Raw genomic sequence first — 20059 nt, forward strand, 5'->3', positions numbered from 1 at the left:
GGATGCTTCCCTATACACAGAACCCAGTAATGGCTGCCTAATGGAAATGAAAATCGATTCGAAACGGACAGAAAACGAGTTTTATCATCTAAAGCAAGACATTGGCAATGGACGACTAAGAGATGATAGGAAAATAGGAAAAAATATTAGATGAGAGATACGTGCACATCTACGTAGGCGATGATGGTCACGTGACGTTTGTAGCTACCATTAGATCACGATATAACTCTCCCTAGATATCCCGTTTCCTTTCACTAGACTATATTCTTCTATGCGGGATCCTCTTATTTTGTTTTCCCTGTTCAACTTAAGTAGGTGTTTCTTTGTAAATGTGAAGCTGGGGTCTCACTCTCACCGTTGTTAACTTACCCAGAATTCTTTGAGCTAGGATAAAAGCTTGATGTGGATTCGATATTAAGGTTTACTAGGTACACATGACCACGCTCTATACGACTTTGGCGAAGGTTGATAATACAATTGTATCTGTAGCTAGTTTGGTACTAATGAGGATAGGGGAATTATAACAATAAAAGAATATGAAGTGAACGGTTGACAGAAACATCATAATCTATTCGCCCTTTATTAATTATACCGAAACAAGTGTAATATAAAGTTTGAAATAGTTTTGTAAAAACAACATGGAACAACGTGCATAAATCAATATGTATAGAGGAGGAATAGTATGACAGTCTAACTTACGGTGGTAACATCAAAGAAGCAGACTACGCTCACCCTTCTGGAACATCTGGTCGCATTCTTCTTTGATTTTTTCGAGGGTCTCCATGTAAATCTTCCCTTTGTTCATACTTTGCCCTGGTTTTATCTATTTTGAGTGCGAATAACGGCTATGTTGGCACTTCGATATTCTGTTGTTTTTTGAAGGCAAGAAACGACTCAATTTATTGATGTTGATGTACTACATTTTTACTATACACTGCTATTTCAGAGTGTTAAGTGTTATTGTAGACAAGTTGTTTACGTGTCTGCTTTATGTTAAACGTTTTTATAACACTAAGTGTTGCTACACTGATATGGTGGACTTTTACATCTCTGATCCTGTAAGAATAAAACATACATGGTATCTAGTTCACCCAATCAAATCGACATATTGTGCTATGGCCAAGTAGCCTTCAATGATACTATATGCTCATGTCACAAATTTGTTGACATATTCAACTTGCGTCAAAAAAACGTCGGTCGTTTATCTACTGAACGAGAAGCCCTTGCCCAGTGGGTAATGAAAAGGGTTCATTACATATCAACTTAGGAAGCCCTATATTAATGTGCTCGCTACAGAATCCATAAGTATCCGTTAAGTCGTGCATTCCATGTTCCCGTTTCTGGGTGATTGACAGATTTAATCCAACACTTAGTCCCCGTTGTCGGTAATTTACACAGAAGCCACACACCGACACACTGGTGTAGACTAGGATCACGTTTCTGTGAAGTACAATAGGCGGCGGGGAACATCGAGCTTCATTTGAGATTTGAATCTGCTGTGTGTTTGACACAAATCAAATTTTCTGTCACGATGTCAAAACAAATGTTACGACGTATTCAGTCAAGGATCTGTAAGAAAGGGATGTATACGTAGCGTGCTCACTGATAAAGCTTCAGATATATCGGTGTGTCATATTGGGACCAGTTGTCTCAATATATTTTTTATTTTTGTAAAAAAACTGACATTTGAAATTGTGTAATTGAAACAAAGAAACCCATATATTTCGTGTGTAACTATATCAGTTACAAAAGAAACTAGAAATATGTCAAAATGACATGAAAGTCACCCCATCTCCTATATGATTATTTCAGTATAATAAATCATTGACCAAGCTACAACTGACTTATTTCCACCTGTCAATCAAAATGGTCTAACAATGACCAGGTATGCATACACGCTGTTTAGGTAACCATGCCAACCTACTAGGATATAATAAGAAAGCATGTGGTTGATTTACTTGAAGAAAATGTTCCATGTTTTATGACCATAAAACACAAACACTGCAAATAATTTCAATTTTTTTTTAATTTCTGTGACATTCCCTGGCCTTCTTCAACCCGATATCAAGGCCTTCCACATTCAAACATGCCAAAGTGCCAGGATAAGATAGTTCATCTGTTAAAATGGGAAAAAAATGATATAAGAGAACTGAACATGCATATTGGAGCAAATCATTTTCACCGTAACTAAAGGCTGATAATTAAGGAATTTCCAATCCCTATCACTAGTTTGTACTGGTATTGTTTTCGTGGTTATTTAACTCCATATTATTAGTTGATACTTCTCAGTAAAAATTATTTGTTTTTAAAACTGTCAATATCGTCTAGTCATTGGTTTCAGCCCGTTATATATTTCCGCGCAGCCATTTTATCAAGCTTTATCTCGTTACTATGTGACCTGCTGGACACAACACAAAGATATTTTAGACGTTTGGCCATCGTCTGTAAACTGACACAAAAATTACCGGAAGTCCGGAAAACAAGAATTAATCACCGATTAAAAAACATGCATTTTTGCTTAATACACTTTTTATCTTACTCAAAATGAATCCATACCTGAAACAAGTCCACTGACATGAAGTTTAGAAATTAAACCAACTAATTGTGATGACTTACAGTGTACTGCTGCAGCTGTTGAAGTACTTCCTTCCATTTTAGTTTGTGTATTCTGGAAATGATAAAATATCAGCTATCTTACAATACTTAACTTGGGATATTTAGTGTGATCATGGCTTATTAAAGCATGTGTTAGACTGTTACACTATAGGGGTGTAACAATGTATCGGAAAAACCAGTATATCGCAGTACACAGGCCATATCGTATATATATATATATATATATAGTAGATAATAAATAAATAAGTCCTCTCGAAGGAAAATCCGGAATAAAAACAAATTTTTCAGATCGTCCGCTAGGCCTTTCTGCCTTCTAGGGCTTCTTCAGGCGGATTGATGTTTATTTATCACCGTTGGTTACATGACGTCATCAATATTTGTATAGTCAACAATTTTAGTGACGTCATGAATAAACAAGCATAGGGACGTCACAAACAATACCAAGACAGAGAAAACATCTACATACAATACATTGCAAAAATCATTGTACATTCAGGCTGGGTTTGAGGACTTTTATAAACATATTTTCTTTAATTTCTCTTGCAACTACATCGTCGCTATTCAGTTTGTTAATAGGTAACACATGAAAATCATCTTGAGAACATCGATGCATATGTTTGCTAACTTTTAAAAATCTTAGTTCATTGTCCTTCATTTGTTGTCTATGTACATTCATTCGTATTCTCAATTCACATCCGGTCTGTCCGATATAAAATTCACCACATTGTTTACATATTAAAGAGCAAATAACATTCTTAGAATTATAGTTAATGTCTGATCTAATTTCTATTTTGGAACCATTTGCAAAAACGTAGTCTTTACATTCAATGATAATTTTACATGTACCACACCTTGGTTTCTTACATTTTTTTACACCAGTGACAACATTTGTGGTATTCATATCAAATTTGGATGTACATAGTAAACGTTTCAAGTTTTAAGGTTGTCTTTTACAGTTTATAATCTTCTTATCAAAAATACACTTCATGTTCTCACTGTTTTTTCATAAAATTTACAAAATGTTTAACGACAGGAAACATATTACAATTATTTGGATTGTAAGTAGTAACAAATGGTATGATATCAGCATCTTTGGTGTTAGCTCTTTCTAAATTAANAATATGATAGTATTTATGCTATAAATCTCCATCATGATCATGACTGTAGCTAAAAAAAATTATAAATATACATCAAGAACAACAAAGAATAAAATAAATATCCAGTAAATGTCATTTTATTAAATGACGAACGATATGGCAGACATGGATAACAACACTGTCAACCATGTTGCATAAACATATTTACAACATCAACAATATCTTAAATATATATCAAAAAGGTGAAGCACAAGAATACAATACGCCACAATGTAATTAAAAATATCCAAATATTGTTACCAAACAATGCGGGCCTAGAATGTGAAGCTAAAAACTGCATGGGTGGGATGGTGGGAAAAAGAAATTCCGAGCAACTCTTCCACCTTGTAATTTTTTGTTGATATCACATGACATTAATCCGGATATCTGATTGGCTGAATGCCTTGACAAAATTAGTATGGGCGTACTCGAATATTCCGATGTACAACATAAATGTATTTATTGGTATAAATTGAATGTATGCTATAAATCTCATGTCATTTTATTTAATGACGAATAATATGGCAGACATGAAAAACAACAATGTCAACAATGTTGCATAAACATGTTTCCACCATAAACAATATCTTAAATATATATATAAAAAAAAAAAAGATGGAGCACAAGAATACGCCACAGGACTGGAATGATGTTAACATCTATATAATGATGTTAACATCATTCCAGTCCAGCCGCCATATATTTCGTAAAGAAATCAAAACCCTCCGTAATTATCCACGCACGCTTTCTCTTAAAACAGCCAATTAATATATGTCATCAACGTCCATACGTCAGGCAAAGTACTACTAATAACCTCACAGATCATTGAGATCAAGTTACTAACACTACCAGTATTGTAATTACAAGGCTTCGACACATGTTTGGTTCAATGTCAGATCAAATATATCAGATGTCTCATCTGATAAACACACTGACATGTTGTAGCCTTTGTGTGGCACCTATTTTCGGTGGGTATACCTATTGTCGGTGGGTATACCCATTTTCGGTGGGTATACCTATTGTCGGTGGGTTTACCTATTGTCGGTGGGTATACCTATTGTCGGTGGGTATTGTCGGTTGGTATACCTATTGTCGGTGGGTATTGTCGGTTGGTATACCTATTGTCGGTACCTATTGTCGGCGGGGATACCTATTTTCGGTGGGTATACCTATTGTCGGTGGGGATACCTATTGTCGGGGGGTATACCTATTGTCGGGGGGTATACCTATTGTCGGCGGGTATACCTATTGTCGGTGGGTATACCTATTGTCGTACTTATTGTCGGTGGGTATACCTATTGTCGGCGGGTATACCTATTGTCGATGGGTATCGCTATTTTCGGCGGGTATGCCTATTGTCGGGGGGGGTACCTATTGTCGGTGTGTATTCCTATTGTCGTACTTATTGTCGGTGGGTATACCTATTGTCGGTGGGTATACCTATTGTCGGGGGGTATACCTATTGTCGGCGGGTATACCTATTGTCGGCGGATATACCTATTGTCGGCGGGTATACCTATTGTCGGTGGGTATACCTATTGTTGGCGGGTATACCTATTGTCGGTGGGTCTACCTATTGTCGGCGGGTGGGTATACCTATTGTCGGCGGGTATACCTATTGTCGGTGGATATACCTATTGTCGGTGGGGATACCTATTGTCGGCGGGGATACCTATTGTCGGGGGGGATACCTATTGTCGGTGGGTGTACCAATACATATGTATGTCTAATTAACCGGTCAGGTTTCGTATATTTTATAAGTACGAGGTCGTACAAAGCTTGTTGGAAAGGTAGATCTATTCTTTAATTACACATTCATATATATTCGTGTGTGTTTTCCTGGTTAAGAAGAATTCTCCAGACCTTTTTGAACGTATTTTACCCGGGAATTCCATCCTTGAGATGAAAGACACTACCGACTCTTAGATGTCAGCTTCGTATTTTGACATTTGTCTTCAGCACAGAAAAGTCTATGATAAAACGAATACTATTATTGAACGATCGTAAACTTTCCTTTCCATAATAGCAACATACTAGGTTAATATGTATATGGCCTGCTTAAGGAGTTTACATGTCACAGTGATCTCCCTCCTCAAGAGCCTTTTCTGAATATTTAAGCTTAGTTATTGAATGGATAGAAACCAAGAATAATTATTTTGTTCCTGCTTACTGACAGTTAACTTTAACAATAATAAATATCCTATTAACTAATAAATTACAAAGCAGTGGCTTTTTACCCCCATAGACTTAAAGGTTTCTGGCGTAATCTTCATTTGATTTTTATCGATGTCAGTTTAGTGTTTGCCATGTTTAATCACGTGACCATTGACGACACACTGTTCGGGAGTTGACAGGTGATTTAATAATGGGCGCCACGTGTGGTGACAGGAGATATCATGATGGGCGCCACGTGTGGTGACAGGAGATAACATAATGGGCGCCACGTGTAGTAACAGGAGATAACATAATGGGTGTTACATATGGTGACCGGATATATCATGATGGGTGCTACATATGGTGACCGGATATATCATGATGGGTGCTACATATGGTGACCGGATATATCATGATGAGCGCCACGTGTGGTGACAGGAAATATAACATGATGGGTGCTGCATATGGTGAAAGGTGATATTATGATAGATGACACATTATAAACAGTAAACGCTTTGCCTGATACTTGTTATTATTGTGTAATGATATGTTGCCTACCCTTTTGTTTTGGAGTATCCTGGATTTCTGTTATTGTCTTTTCTTAACGATTACGGGTTTCGATGTTATGATGTTGTGGCATCTTTCTACTTTACCTAATGTCTCCATATTATTCAACATTGCCAAATGATTTATATTTCTTTGTTTGTATAGCTATATTAATGAAAGACGATATCTAAATGAATATGCAAAAAAAATCACTAAAAGGTAAAGTTATCATGACTTGTATGGTCACATCTCTAGCACACACGCAGGCATACACACATATGGAAATATTAGCCAGGTGGCATAGGACTAGTATTTAGCGCCGGATAAGGCAGCTCCTGCGAATTCCTCAAATTTGTATTGATCAATGTATATGCTAATTGTAATAAATGTATATTCATGTACTGTAAAGAGCTTTAGAGTGGCATATGATAGCTAAATAGGGCGTTATATCAAATGTTGTAAATTATCATTATTATCATTATAAAATCCACGCGTCTAAATAACTACGTATTGAAATATTGTGAAAACGTCATTATGACGTCATCACTAGACTTTTTTTATAACTCGTCGGTGAATTGACGCTTACTTTACACCCGTGGATTGCTAAATTGCGGGTGACGCCAAGGTTTCATATTTGCTTAATATTGGGTTTTTAATGCAGTTTAGGCATTTAACTACTTTCAGTAGGTGTTCATTGTCAATATGAATGCCATGAAAAGCGCTATTTTGATTGATTTTTTGTTGTTGTTTTTTTGTAATTTCCAGTTTGAATTTAACGTTGACTATGAATACCAACTCAAATTGTTTAATACTTTTAGTTGCCATTTTTATCATTTTTTATGTCATGGAGAACAGTTACAATGCATTTTGTTTAACGAAATGTATCTTATATGCTTGTTTAAGGAATGGGACCTGCGAATGAGGGTCAGTAGTATTAACCAATTCAATTATGACGACATTTTAATGTTGAGGTCAAAACGTGGGCTATGGCAACGCCATAGAGTGGTAAACATATCAGTCATAGAGTGGTAAACATATCAGCCATAGAGTGGTAAACATATCAGCCATAGAGTGGTAAACATATCAGCCATAAAGTGGTAAACATATCAACCATAGAGTGGTAAACATATCAGCCATAGAGTGGTAAACATATCAGCCATAGACATATGATAAATGTCATTGGATTGTACCATGAGAGTCGAGTCGAATCCAGTGACAGACATGAATAATTGATCTTATGGGCAACTGGAGTATGCTGATTCACTAAAACTGACGCAAGAATTACGCAACATGTAGCTAATTCTAAAAATCCGGAGGGCAATTAAACTCGGAAAGACACTCGTGGTCTCTTGAATCTACTTTTTTCCTATCATTGAAACTAGTCCTTAAAATCGGTATCTAGACAGTCGTAATGTCAAAAGAATGGCTGTTTAAAACGAGACTGGGACAGAACAGTAGATGCAGAAGTAAGCACGTGATAGAATGTGCGTGCTGTATCTAACAGCATTTTCTTAAGGCCGTTTTCTAAACAAACGACTAATGTGGAGATTTCTTGATAATCTAGAGGTTTCTTCTGTGCTATGTTCTTGATAATACCCATGAGACCAAAATGGATCATTGCTGTCAATGTAACACCTGTGGCCTTTTCCCTTTTTATCTCTTAACTTTGCTTTCCTTTTGGCGTTTTCTCCTCGTGCACATCTGGTCAGCCTGTTTGCAGAATATTGTACCTAAACGAATTATCGTTTTGTCGTGCCCAGGTTGTGAAATTTCACCGAGATGCATCTTAAATTAACCATAGATATTCAACTTCTTTTGTACGCACCGTCGTCATATAACCTTAGAAATATTAAATCAATATTCAATAAATCAATCAATAACGCGTGGCTCCATCGTTGTTAAATATTGCAAAAATAGTCTCATGTGTTTATCGCTACAATACTACAGTTGTACAAGCAATAACATATATATAATAAACAAAAACAAATTATTTCATGCACAATATCCTCCATACTTTTACCGGTAATAAATTCAAATTGAAAGACCGCGACGCGTGTATAATTTGTAAATTTAAAAAAAAATAGATAAATTAATCAAACGCAACAAATGCATCGAGAAAAGATTATTTTATACTATTTCTGGAAATTATGCTTGTTTTATTTATTTCCAAACGGTGTGTCGAAAGTACCGTAAATCTAGGGAGACTGTGTTACATCCTAGAGTTTCATAAGTCGTCTGTCTGACTAAAACTTTGTTCAAAAGAAATAAACTAGTCGGTCAGGTGTTTCGATTTATCAATAAGTTATATAACATCGACAGCAACAGATACCGGTTTACAAATATATAACAGTGGAATATATGGCCGTAATGGCACGAATTGGCGTTATAGTTCGAAATTGCAATAGGCAGACAACAAATGTCAGAGCTGATGTACGTTAGTAAGCAAACCCAAAACAATCACGTCGACGACATTGTTTAGCCACTCATTATAATTAGCTAGGTGAGTGAATATTTGTGTAAAATGATCAGTTCAGGAACAATATTTTGCTCCTGTTAGATGCAATAGCAAATTGAAATGTGTCCGTGACTGTTCAGCTCAACTTACGTTTTTAGATTTGAAGTTAAAATTTCAAGGTTGTGTTCTCAATATGGAACATTCTCGTTGAAAAGCACATTCACTTAAGCTGAAACCCCATATTAACTTTTTTTTTAAAGCGTTGCCAATTATTTTTCTTTGAAATGTTTTGTAATCCTTAAGAAGACGAAAATATTCATTAGTTCCCCTGTTTATCTCTTTGAAAGGAATGATTTTTAATGTTGCACATGGATTCAGTATACTGTAACAGTATAAATGTTTGCGGTGCAGAAATGTGGATATATCAACACGCGAATATGAATATGGTATCGTATACATTATATAGGTGACATTGATCTGATTAAAGGGTGACAGAATGAACATTTCCACGGGCGAACATTCCCACAGTAAGTAAGATAACATTGTAGACTAGAACATTGTTAGCTGACAACAACCGTCTTCTCTATTTAACTCAATGAAGACCACAATGTACCTAGGTCAACTAGAATACTGACAGGTCAGCAAGGGTCCCACAGTATGTCTGGCAGTGTATCTCCCGTATAAGCACCAAGCAAAATCAAAAGTGATCATTGACTGTTCAGAAAGGACCATTTACAATAATTTTTGACAGTATATGCCCTGTTCTATTTTAAAGAAACGGCAACGTTGACCTTTAACCCTTTTTAAAGCCCTATTGCACATGAACCATCCTGTAAAACACAAGATTTGGCCTTCTGTAAGGCCCTTATCTGATGTCTTTTTAACAGTGTATTCCCGGTTTGAGTTTTAGTAACAGCAACCTTGACCAAGACCATTATTGCACATCTGTGTATAATCACAATGTATCATCATAAGAAATTCTAGAAAGTTTGGCCTTCTGTTAGGGACTATTATACATTTTTTGCTGTTTATTCCAAATTCATTTTATTTTGTAACAGTGACCTTGACCTAAGGAGCTTTTTAAACCACTATTACACATCTGCACAACACAGTGTATCACCATGTGAAATTTCAAAAAAATTGGTCAAATGGATCATGAGATGATCTCCGGAAAGACAGACGTAAGGACGGACCGTGATTACTATAGGGCACTCGTAATTTTCGGGGCCCTAGTTAAAACGTACCTACACATTTTGACTTAATCAAACATGGCGGGCTTGGTTGTTTCAGTTTATGAAAGTACAATTACGGCCAATATTGTTTTTAATAAAAAGTTGTAATGCTTTGTGAATAGTAACAAAATGAAAATTATTAAAAGAAAGACAGATGTATAAATTGTGAAAGAAGTTCAATCCATTACTTTCAACACTGTTTTTTTCATAATCTTTAATGCAAAAAGTATTCATATCATGTATCATCCACGTGAAAACTCCCATTGTGTAATTAAACCCAACCGTGGTAAATATATCGCAATAAGCGGTCAAAGGTCACGTGTCTTAATGAAAATATGTGTATCCAGTAATATTGTTTTGTGTACTACACACCTCTTCCCGATTTTCAATCGTGACCAAAAGTGCTTTCTATTGTAATGTATTGACCATACGGAAAGTGACTTACGCGTATTCTAGGCATTTATTGAGATGTTTGTAATTAATTTTTGTCGCATACTAGTACGTTCTTGGCATGTTTTCAGATGCAAGCAATAGACAACCCCTCATGTCTGATGCTGCTATATCTATTAATTTCCAGTACATCATCACCATTATGTTTTCTATGTCTCTGTATGCCCAAGTCGTAGTTTAATTTTGATAGAACAGCCCTCGGCTGTAGGCTTTCTCGGTAAATCAGTGGTGATGGAAAATGGCAGCAAATCCATTTGTCATGAAACTCTCAGGAAGTGAAAACAAAGCTCGTGGAATTAGGTACCTAGAAAGGAACACCAGCAAAACTGTGCTATCTATAACCCTCCAAATATCCCCAGCTCAGAACAATTTTATCCTAAAATGCTCTGGCCTCCATCATATCTGCTAATGACAACAATGGCGCTGTGATGATTGTCGGTACTCTCAACGTAGTCTCCCCGACCTCAGCGGTCTAAAATCCTGCCAGCACTGCTGCTTTATGGAAATTAATGAGAAGGAAAATCTAGATAATATTTGTGTGTGGAAGAATGCGCTGTGTGTTGGTCGGGCACCTGGTGTGCGATTCGTCTGCATGGCTTTATGATTAACCTGTCTTTGTTTGTTTTCTCTCTCCAGAGAGTGACCATTGTCATGGTGTTGCCGGGTCCTTGGATTATGACGACCACGTCCCTCCCTTGCCCACAAGGAGAAAAACAACTGCCGGTTTGGGTCCAACACTAATTAGAGGAACAACCCTTGACAGGGACAAACGTCACCGAGCATCGCTTCCAGCTCAAATCAGCAGTGAATACAGCATACAAAATGGGAGATCCCCAGCGAAGCGAAAGAGGGACAGCTTCTTGAAAAGGAGACACAACTCTGCCTCAGCAATACAGCTATCAACTGTGTGTAGTAGTGTACCGTCGAGTCTGTCCAGTATGTCCGAGTGTAATGAAGATGGAAATGGACATACGGACGACGTTAATATCTCAAATACAAATGACCCTCAGTCCCAGGCATTTATTCGTCTCCATTCCAGCACAGACGACTCGTCGTCTAAATGCAGTCGGAAAGGGCGTCCCGTGCACAGCAATAGTTGTCCCCACATCGAGACGACGTCTTATCAAATGTTTGATATCGTGGGCGACGAGTCGGGGATCAGATTTCCGTGGCAACGTGATGCGTCGACGCAGTGTAATATTCAAATAGAACGAGGGAAATATGTAAAATCGAGAAGTGTAGATGCTTCGTCATCTTCGAGCTCAAGTCTGACCCCTCCAAACACTCTATCACTGTCCTATTTAGACTGTGGAAACAGAGGAGGCCAGGGAATCGTACGGCCGCATTCTATTGGGTGTCTGGAAGGAACAGTTCACGAAGGGGAGATAGAGAGACTGAGACAGGAGCAGGCTCGTAAGGCAAGGAAATCAGACTCTTTCCTTCAAGTTTCGCCGAGGTCGCTGAGGAAACGCGCTTCCTTTGCGGTCTCTGACGAACATGGCTCCGTGTCAGATCTTGGCTCAATATCGGAAAATCCTGATATCGAAGGGTAACGTAATTTTCTTTTTCATCTTCTATTGTTGTCTAAATATAATTGATATTTAGCTTCTTGAATGTATTTAAACATCATGCCACTTTAATGCGTGTTCCCCTTCAAGTTTATGGAATCCTCCTGACTAGCGACGCTTTGTAAAGTGGATGACAACAACAATTTTTCAATATAATTTGAATGCTATTAATTAACACGTCTAAAAGAACACTAACGCTGTTTGAACTTGTATCAATTTTATAACTTATTAAAATATTTCTTATAAGTTCACATGATATTTGATTTTGAAATGGGGTCGTAAATTCTTCTGCTTAAGAACACAAAAGAAAATGCCTTTTTTCTTCTTCTTTTTTTTATTAAATATAAATTTTAACATTATTTTGATTAGATTAATAATCTTAATAAGAATTTAGCCCTTATCTAAATATCTTAATATGGTAGCCAACTGTGTTTTTATAAGATACTTGATATATAATGTAATCATTTATAATGTTTAAATTAATTTTGTGTTATTTTATTATTAGTGTAACGTTTGTTCCATTACACATAGAGTTGTGCATCATCAACTTATCATGTACGATTGGTATTCCTTTTTTCAGTCGAGATTTCAGTTTGGAGGAAAGTCATATGGCCGATCTGTCTTCTGAACTTCGCCGTATTGCTCTAAAATCTGCCGAACAATACCGAGACATCAACATCCTTTCGTCGCCTCGGGTGTCACCCACGATATTCGATGGAAGCAATCAGAGACATTCCGGGTCTGATTCGGACGACTGCTCCGGGCCAGGTAAATTTTACAAAATGGAACTGAAATTAATGTATTTGGAGGAAATGAAAACGAATGTGTATTTAAACGCATTTTATATATTAAGACGTCATATAAATATATATTGCTGTCGAGAGACAGAGTCAGCTAGACCAGTGACGGATATGTGGGAAGAGAATTAACATATATAAGGGCCTGGGAAGAAATTGGATCGGTTATTTAGGATCCCCAATATCACTACCAAGTACTATTTATTTGTTATGCTCTGTATTGTTTTCATGACAACTAGTATTACATATCATTTCTAAAAAGAAAACCATAGCTTGCCGGATTTATAACAAAATTTAAAAACAAAATGAAACAGAGAAAAAATGTTGTTTGTAAAAAAATACGATGTGACTATACTAGGGTTCCAATCCCGGACTTCTGATCATTATACTATCGCTCTAACTAAGTGAGCTACATGTACCTCGTCACTTGTAGTAGCCTGCTCTAGTATAGCCGAAACGAAAATAAGGGAGGTAACTGTATTTATGAAATTCTCAATTGTTGTGCAACTCTAGGGGTTTGGACCTTGTTGTGGAGTTTTATAGACGGCACTTATGTTTGTGTTCGAATTATAGTTTCGCTGACTGTTGTGTATTTGTTTAATGGTTACTATACTAAATTAATTCGATAATAATCATCTGTCTCTGCAATGCATTAGGAGGATATTGCAATAACGAATTAAAGGAATTTTCAATTTGGAGTCCACTGTAACACGGCGTGATGTGTATAAGGTTTGCTCTACGGTCATAATTAAAAGCGAACCCGATTACGGAGGCGGCCATCGAAATTATTTATGTTCCTCACCCCGTGTCTGAAATTACGTTGTGCCTGTCAGAAAGTTTGGGATGTTTCAAATGTTTTGAAAGCGTTAATTGTAGTAAAAGATAATTGCTCCTGTAAACGAAGAGGGGAAATGAAGCTTTTTTTTTTTTTTTTTTTTTTTGAAGAGTGCAAAATGTTTGATAGAAAAAAACAATATCAAAATAATCGTGTGGATCATATGAAAATTGTAGAAAAGTGAGTGACTGTTTTGTTTTCTTTGTTCCAATATAAACCAGCATTATTTTTCGTAATTTAGCTTTATTTTATTAACTGACTGTCCAGTAATTTTCTTTCTGTCCCGTGATGTATATAACTTGACAAAATATTGTAGAAAGGCCCGTATTTAGACAAGATATTTAAATAATGTTGTTTTATTAATTTATAGTGAAGCAGGAATTCCTAATTTCTTTTAAATTTAGTCATAGGTTTTCCATATGTATCTCTTTTATATGAAAATTATATTTTCCTTCACCAATATTTGCATCTAGATATTTTTGATAAGAGCTAGTTTGAAAAGTAGATTTTTTCTATGTAGATATGGAGCTTATAAAGAATACCAGTATTTTGCTGTATGTGTCAAGGTTTGTAGCCGCGCCGTGAGTTCAGAGTAAATTACATTTAATCGTTTTACCTCTGAAATAGAATTTATATTAAAGAGATGGATTACCAGTTAATGCACGTTGCCCGTTGATGCGGGTTCGAATTAACTTTTATTGAAAAACAAACTTGTTTGCCGGGTCAGAAACGGAAATGGTTTTGTACTTCCGTTCGATTCTTACATAATTATAATGTTGTATCCCGCAGCCATCGCACGTATCTCTGTGACGGTCGATGCGCTTACCAACCTAAGACAATTAATTATTCATTGTGACGATTACAATGCAGCACGGAAATATGAATTATGCAAAATCGACCAGACTGCAATGATTATAACAACGTTGAGTAGGATACATTACAAATGGCGGCTGGCACTCTGGCGTACCCAGGGGAATCTGGTAATGTTATGGTCCTGACTGGGTTTAGTGTAAAAATGCAATCACTGTCATCAACAGTCAGCGTCCTTGTATTGATAATCTGACGCAAAGTACACATGGGTCTTTATGTGACGGAGTTTCACAAATCAGACCAAAGTTTGGTCGCAAGGGAGTCATTCCATATGATATTGAGATTGCATAATATATGTACGTTTCATGATGTTTTAGGTTGGTTTTTTTCATCTTTCTAATTATCAATCGCGACAAAGTGCTAGCTGCGTATGTCTTACTAAAAGAGTGTTTGATGATTGACGAGTGTTGTCTGGGAACGCCATCGCGAGACTCTCGATGAAGGATCCGGTTTGGTCACGTGTCATGATCAATCTTTTTTTCCTTCTAGGCGCGGTAACTCTCGGGATTATATATTGATATCAGTTTGCCGCTTACCTATTAAATATGACGAGTCATGGCCAATGTAACGAATAGTTTTAATATCATGTATCAATATTTATTTTTTGTCCAATGCCAGCTGTCATGATGTGTTAATTTCACAAAGAGAAAATCGAGAGTTTTCTCTCAATAGTGCCGCAATTGAAACCGCCATGAAATAACTGATGACATATCCACTTAAAATGTTATTATATTAGTATGAACTCAATCATAAATATCTGTGACCCTGTGATATTTATAGCTGATTTTTATACATGTCAGTTTTCGTTGATTGACGCTCGGATCAATTCAGTTTTCGCTGATTAACCTACTAGTCATATTTTGAATATTGAATTTTGAATAGACAAATAATCCCTATACAGTACCAGATAGTTAAATAATCCCTGTACACAACCGTCCGTCAAAGTACAACCTCATTCAACTTCATATATTTCAATTTATTTCGAACGGATTTTATAGGAAATAATATTGTTATTTGACATGATGAATAAGGTATATTTGGCTATGTTCTTAAATGTATATCATTATTTGAAACTTTCTTATTAAAGTTTTGATCTTTTGATGTGTTTTATTCCACAGATTCACAGTCCAGGAAATATCTTACAATACCGAGAAAGGTAGGTAAAATCGATAATTTCTGATACTGTTCGCAACACTGATTAATAACAAGGTTTGGCTTGCTTAACCAACATCTCAAATATCATATATTCACTATTCCTGACATTAGACTCATGTCGAGCGTGTATATGAAGACTCTTAATTACCAGACTCTTTGATTTATTGACACAAATAATACAAGAACATTACTGACTTCTTCGTTTTGAAAATGTTTTCTTGTTCAGATGGCGTGTATTTTCAAATACTATACAATTTATAATCTTCATTTACGTCACTGCAACAAAATGTGTAAAAAAAAAAAAAAAAAACTTGTAAGTGCACTGTCGCAATTTATTCCTGGAAGAAATAGTGGGAATACTGGAAACATGGCCACACTAATAATTTAGTAAGGAGTTGTTTGCCTGAGGGAACCACTATACTTAGTTTGACCTTCTTAGAAATCAAAGCAGAATCGGTTTTTTATGGGAAAGCAACGTCTATTGTTCCTATGCCGCTGACAAGCCCACGGCAGTAGTTTTTTTACACCAATGATTTCGTGTAATGGCGGAATGACTATAGCTCAATGACAAATGGCGGTATTTGTCATTTTATTGAATTTTCGTCTAGAACACTGTACTGCCGATATTTGTTAAGGAATATGACTTGAGAGCTTTGCGGCAAATCTTCGTTGGTGCTTTATGTTATGCTTGCGGGAAGAGCTCGTGCTGGTGCTTTGTTAAACTCTATGATTTAAAAAGAAGTGTCTCACCTTAGGGAAATGTAGTCATGAACAGGAACAAAATGGATGTCCTATGTGTGTTTCATACCGTTAATTCTAGAGGGTAGCCTCCCCTTACAGATTGATAGAGTTTGGCGTTGGATGTGCAGGTAAACCACATCGCGTCAATACTTCCCTACTTAAAAGAGTTACGTGTCAAGTACGATTTTTTCCGGAGTAGAAGCACAAGATACTGAAGAAGATATTGTCAAGAGACCAGTAAATAAAACAGATAACTTTTCGTGTATAGTATGACAAAAATTCATCTAGAGATTGATGGTAAATTAACGTGTGGTTAGCCTGCGACACCCGGAAACAGTAGAATAGGGATGGAGAGCAGACAGTTTACTAGCAGCTGATCGCCAATACATGACGTAAGGTTTTAGGAACATGGTAGTTCTCCGGGCAACGGAAAAACATCCTGGAAACAATTATCTGAGTAAGTCGGTGTAATTCAGTATTAGAAGTACCTTCATATCTTCAGAGTCTCAACTTAACACGAGAATGAAAACTTGGGTACTACTAAAGCATCTGTAGTGTAGCAGTGTGAAACACGGAACCAAGTGTTGTACATCCTTGAGATTCCGTGGCCTAAATAGTACGATTCGTCGGGTTTACAATGAAAAGAAATGTATACCGCCTCTGTACTTGCTACTTTAAAGATGATACTAGAAGATATATGCGTACTTATTTATATCTTGCTGATAATTTTATCTGTATCGCATGGCACTCGCGCAACTCTAGCGGCTTGGACTTGTCCATTTGTTATGGGTTTTGTTGTCGTTAACCGCGTTAAATAATATCATTGCAGTTTTTTTTCATAAGTCAATATATACCATTCCATTAAGAACATTGGTATAAAAACGACTCTGTGCAAAAGAAAGAATAAGACAATGACCGACAAGTAGAAACATAATAAAAGTAAAAAGTGGTATATACAGTTATAGAATAGAACAAAAGAAGTTGTCATGCTATTGTCCCAGAAGCCGTACTGTTTCCTCAAGGCAGAGGGAAATGGTTCGTCTTGAGGGGACATTGAAATTACTATTCCACAGGAGTTGTATATATCTATTACTAATTTATTATAGCCACGCAAATCAAATATGTAGATTAATTGATTGTGTCAACATTCCCGTTGCGATAATTGTTTGTTTGATCGGAAATAGACCTGATCGAGAGGAACCAGGAGATTGCTAGAATCTTTATCCCGAAATCGTAATTTATCTAAACTCTGTTATCATACTGATATAAACTACGCAGACATTTTTGAAATACAATAATCCAAGCCGCAATTGTCTGGAAATCTATCGAAAGCAATCTCTACTCTTTCACTATTATCAGTCGTGATGTCTCGATCAGTGATCGATTACATACAGACTGAAGGGTCAAGGTCGAATACTTACTCTGCCCACCTGTCACCAGATTGGCTCGGTCCACATGGCGTAATGATATTAATGTAGGCGGGGCGATAGCCATGTGATTGCAGTGTCCTTTTTTCGTTGGTTCATTATGACAAGGATACAGTCCTGAAACTATAGCCCGGTAAAATGAACTATATTTTCATATCACCGGGATGTTACATTTCTACCACAATACGCTGTGTTATTCCACTCTCAGATCATTGTATACACACGCAGACTGTTAGATAAATATGAGTTATATACCACACGTGGTATATGACCTTCAAGAGTTTTGATTGGTCGAGAAGATGAATCTTGGCCGGGAAGACTTTTTCCACGTGCTTTTTGCCACCTGCTGTTTTGTTTACGTCGTCGGCTGTTAACATTCGACAAATGTTGGTGACTTTGTGAGGTTATGCGGAAAAGGGGGTTATTAAGGCAATATTAAAAGATGATACTTAAAGATTTGATCGTTAGTTTCAGGCAAAATTGCTACAGACGCTCGATATCGTTTCGACGTCACACCGTCGCGTGTCCAGGTCGTGAAACCAAAACAAGATCGATCTGTCACAGTGTCGAGAAATATTTCGTTCTCCCAACGTCCCGTTATCGCTATTTAGACGGTCTGACTATGGCTGAACTTTCACTATAAACGTCAACCATAGAACCGTCACGAAGAAACGTAGGCCTATGGTTTTGGATATTGAAAGCGATAAGTTCGTCTACAACGGTTTTATCACTTGGCGGGAGGCAGACTTCTTACGATATGCTTACGCGCATCTAGTCCGTGCTTAATTTATATAATTTAATGAATACTGCTACTCTCAATATTTAAAGTCATTCATCTATATTTTTTTTTTTTCATTAAGTTGTTGCCAAAACATTTATTTTGACAATAATTAAATTTGTAAAAAAAGAAGTCATTTTTGAATATTAATGAGTGACTTTTTACATATGGGTCATATCACTACGCCAGCCTTGTCAACAAACACATGTGTGTATGTTATTTCCGACGGATAATGAGATTGTGGTAGAATCAGTTGTGTAACCTCTTTATATATGTTGACCAAGGATAGTATTATGTATTGTCGTGTAACAGGTTCTTTTATGGGAACAAATACGCGATGTGAGTCGACATTGACCGGTAAAAATCATCATACATTTTGCATATATATTACAAACTTTTTATTGAAACTTTTTACTATTTACACTAAGAAACATGCGGGTATTTGTTTTAATTAAACTTTAACTTTTAAGTACTTAAAGCTATTCGTGAACGAAATCTTTAATTTCTTTCTTTAATCACATTATCAAGACTCCGAATGTCAGCATTCATTTGAAATCTCCAGGGATCGCTCTCGAGGAAAGTCGATATAATTAGTAAACAGTAGTAAATCTTACGTCTCTTTTTCGTTCAAAGATCAGCATATTTAACGTTATATGGGATCTTGCCTTTCGTAAGACGATCGTGTGTAATGAATTTTGATTACAGCACCGCGGGATGTCAGACTTTCTTACGCCATTGAATTACGCAGACCGCTATAATCATGTGCATTTCTCGTGGAAATATACAAAAGTCCCTTTATCGGGCAATATTCTTGGCTGTATTGCAATGAAACAACACTTATGGAGTAAATATATCAAACAATAGTACAGGTCAAAGGTTAACTTCCTGTTTGAACAAAGTTAGTCACGCTCTGTCCAGTCTTATTACAAGGCAACACATTCTATTGAGGTGATAATGTTTATCAGTTGAGATGGTGAGTGTTTGAGTGGACGCGGTACATGAGTTGACGCGGTGAGTGTATGAGTTGACCCAGTGAGTGTTTCAGTTGACGCGGTGAGTGTATTGAGTTGACGCGGTGAGTGAATGAGTTGACGCAGTGAGTAATTGAGTTGACGCAGTGAGTGCTTGAGTTGACGCAGAAAGAGTATGAGTTGACGAGGTGAGTGTATGAGTCGTCGTGGTGAATGAATGAGTTGACGCGGTGAATGTATGAGTTGACGCGGGGAATGTATGAGTTGACGCACCGAGTGTATGAGTTGACGCGGTGAGTGTATAAGTTGACGCGGTGAGTGTATGATT

The 20059-nt window shown here is 36.7% G+C and overlaps 1 protein-coding gene across 1 annotated transcript in view; it reads left to right on the forward strand.

Moving 5' to 3' along the window:
* The window catches only part of LOC110461715, an 83155-nt gene that overhangs the window by 33239 nt on the left and 29857 nt on the right, over window positions 1-20059 (forward strand). Inside the window, exons 2-4 of the mRNA XM_021515336.1 lie at window positions 11226-12138; window positions 12738-12925; window positions 15778-15815. Coding sequence (XP_021371011.1) covers window positions 11226-12138; window positions 12738-12925; window positions 15778-15815 — 1139 coding nt within the window. The remainder of the gene's footprint in view (window positions 1-11225; window positions 12139-12737; window positions 12926-15777; window positions 15816-20059) is intronic.

Source organism: Mizuhopecten yessoensis, unplaced genomic scaffold (genome assembly GCF_002113885.1).
Source record: "Mizuhopecten yessoensis strain PY_sf001 unplaced genomic scaffold, ASM211388v2 scaffold10651, whole genome shotgun sequence".
NCBI classification, from domain to species: domain Eukaryota; kingdom Metazoa; phylum Mollusca; class Bivalvia; order Pectinida; family Pectinidae; genus Mizuhopecten; species Mizuhopecten yessoensis.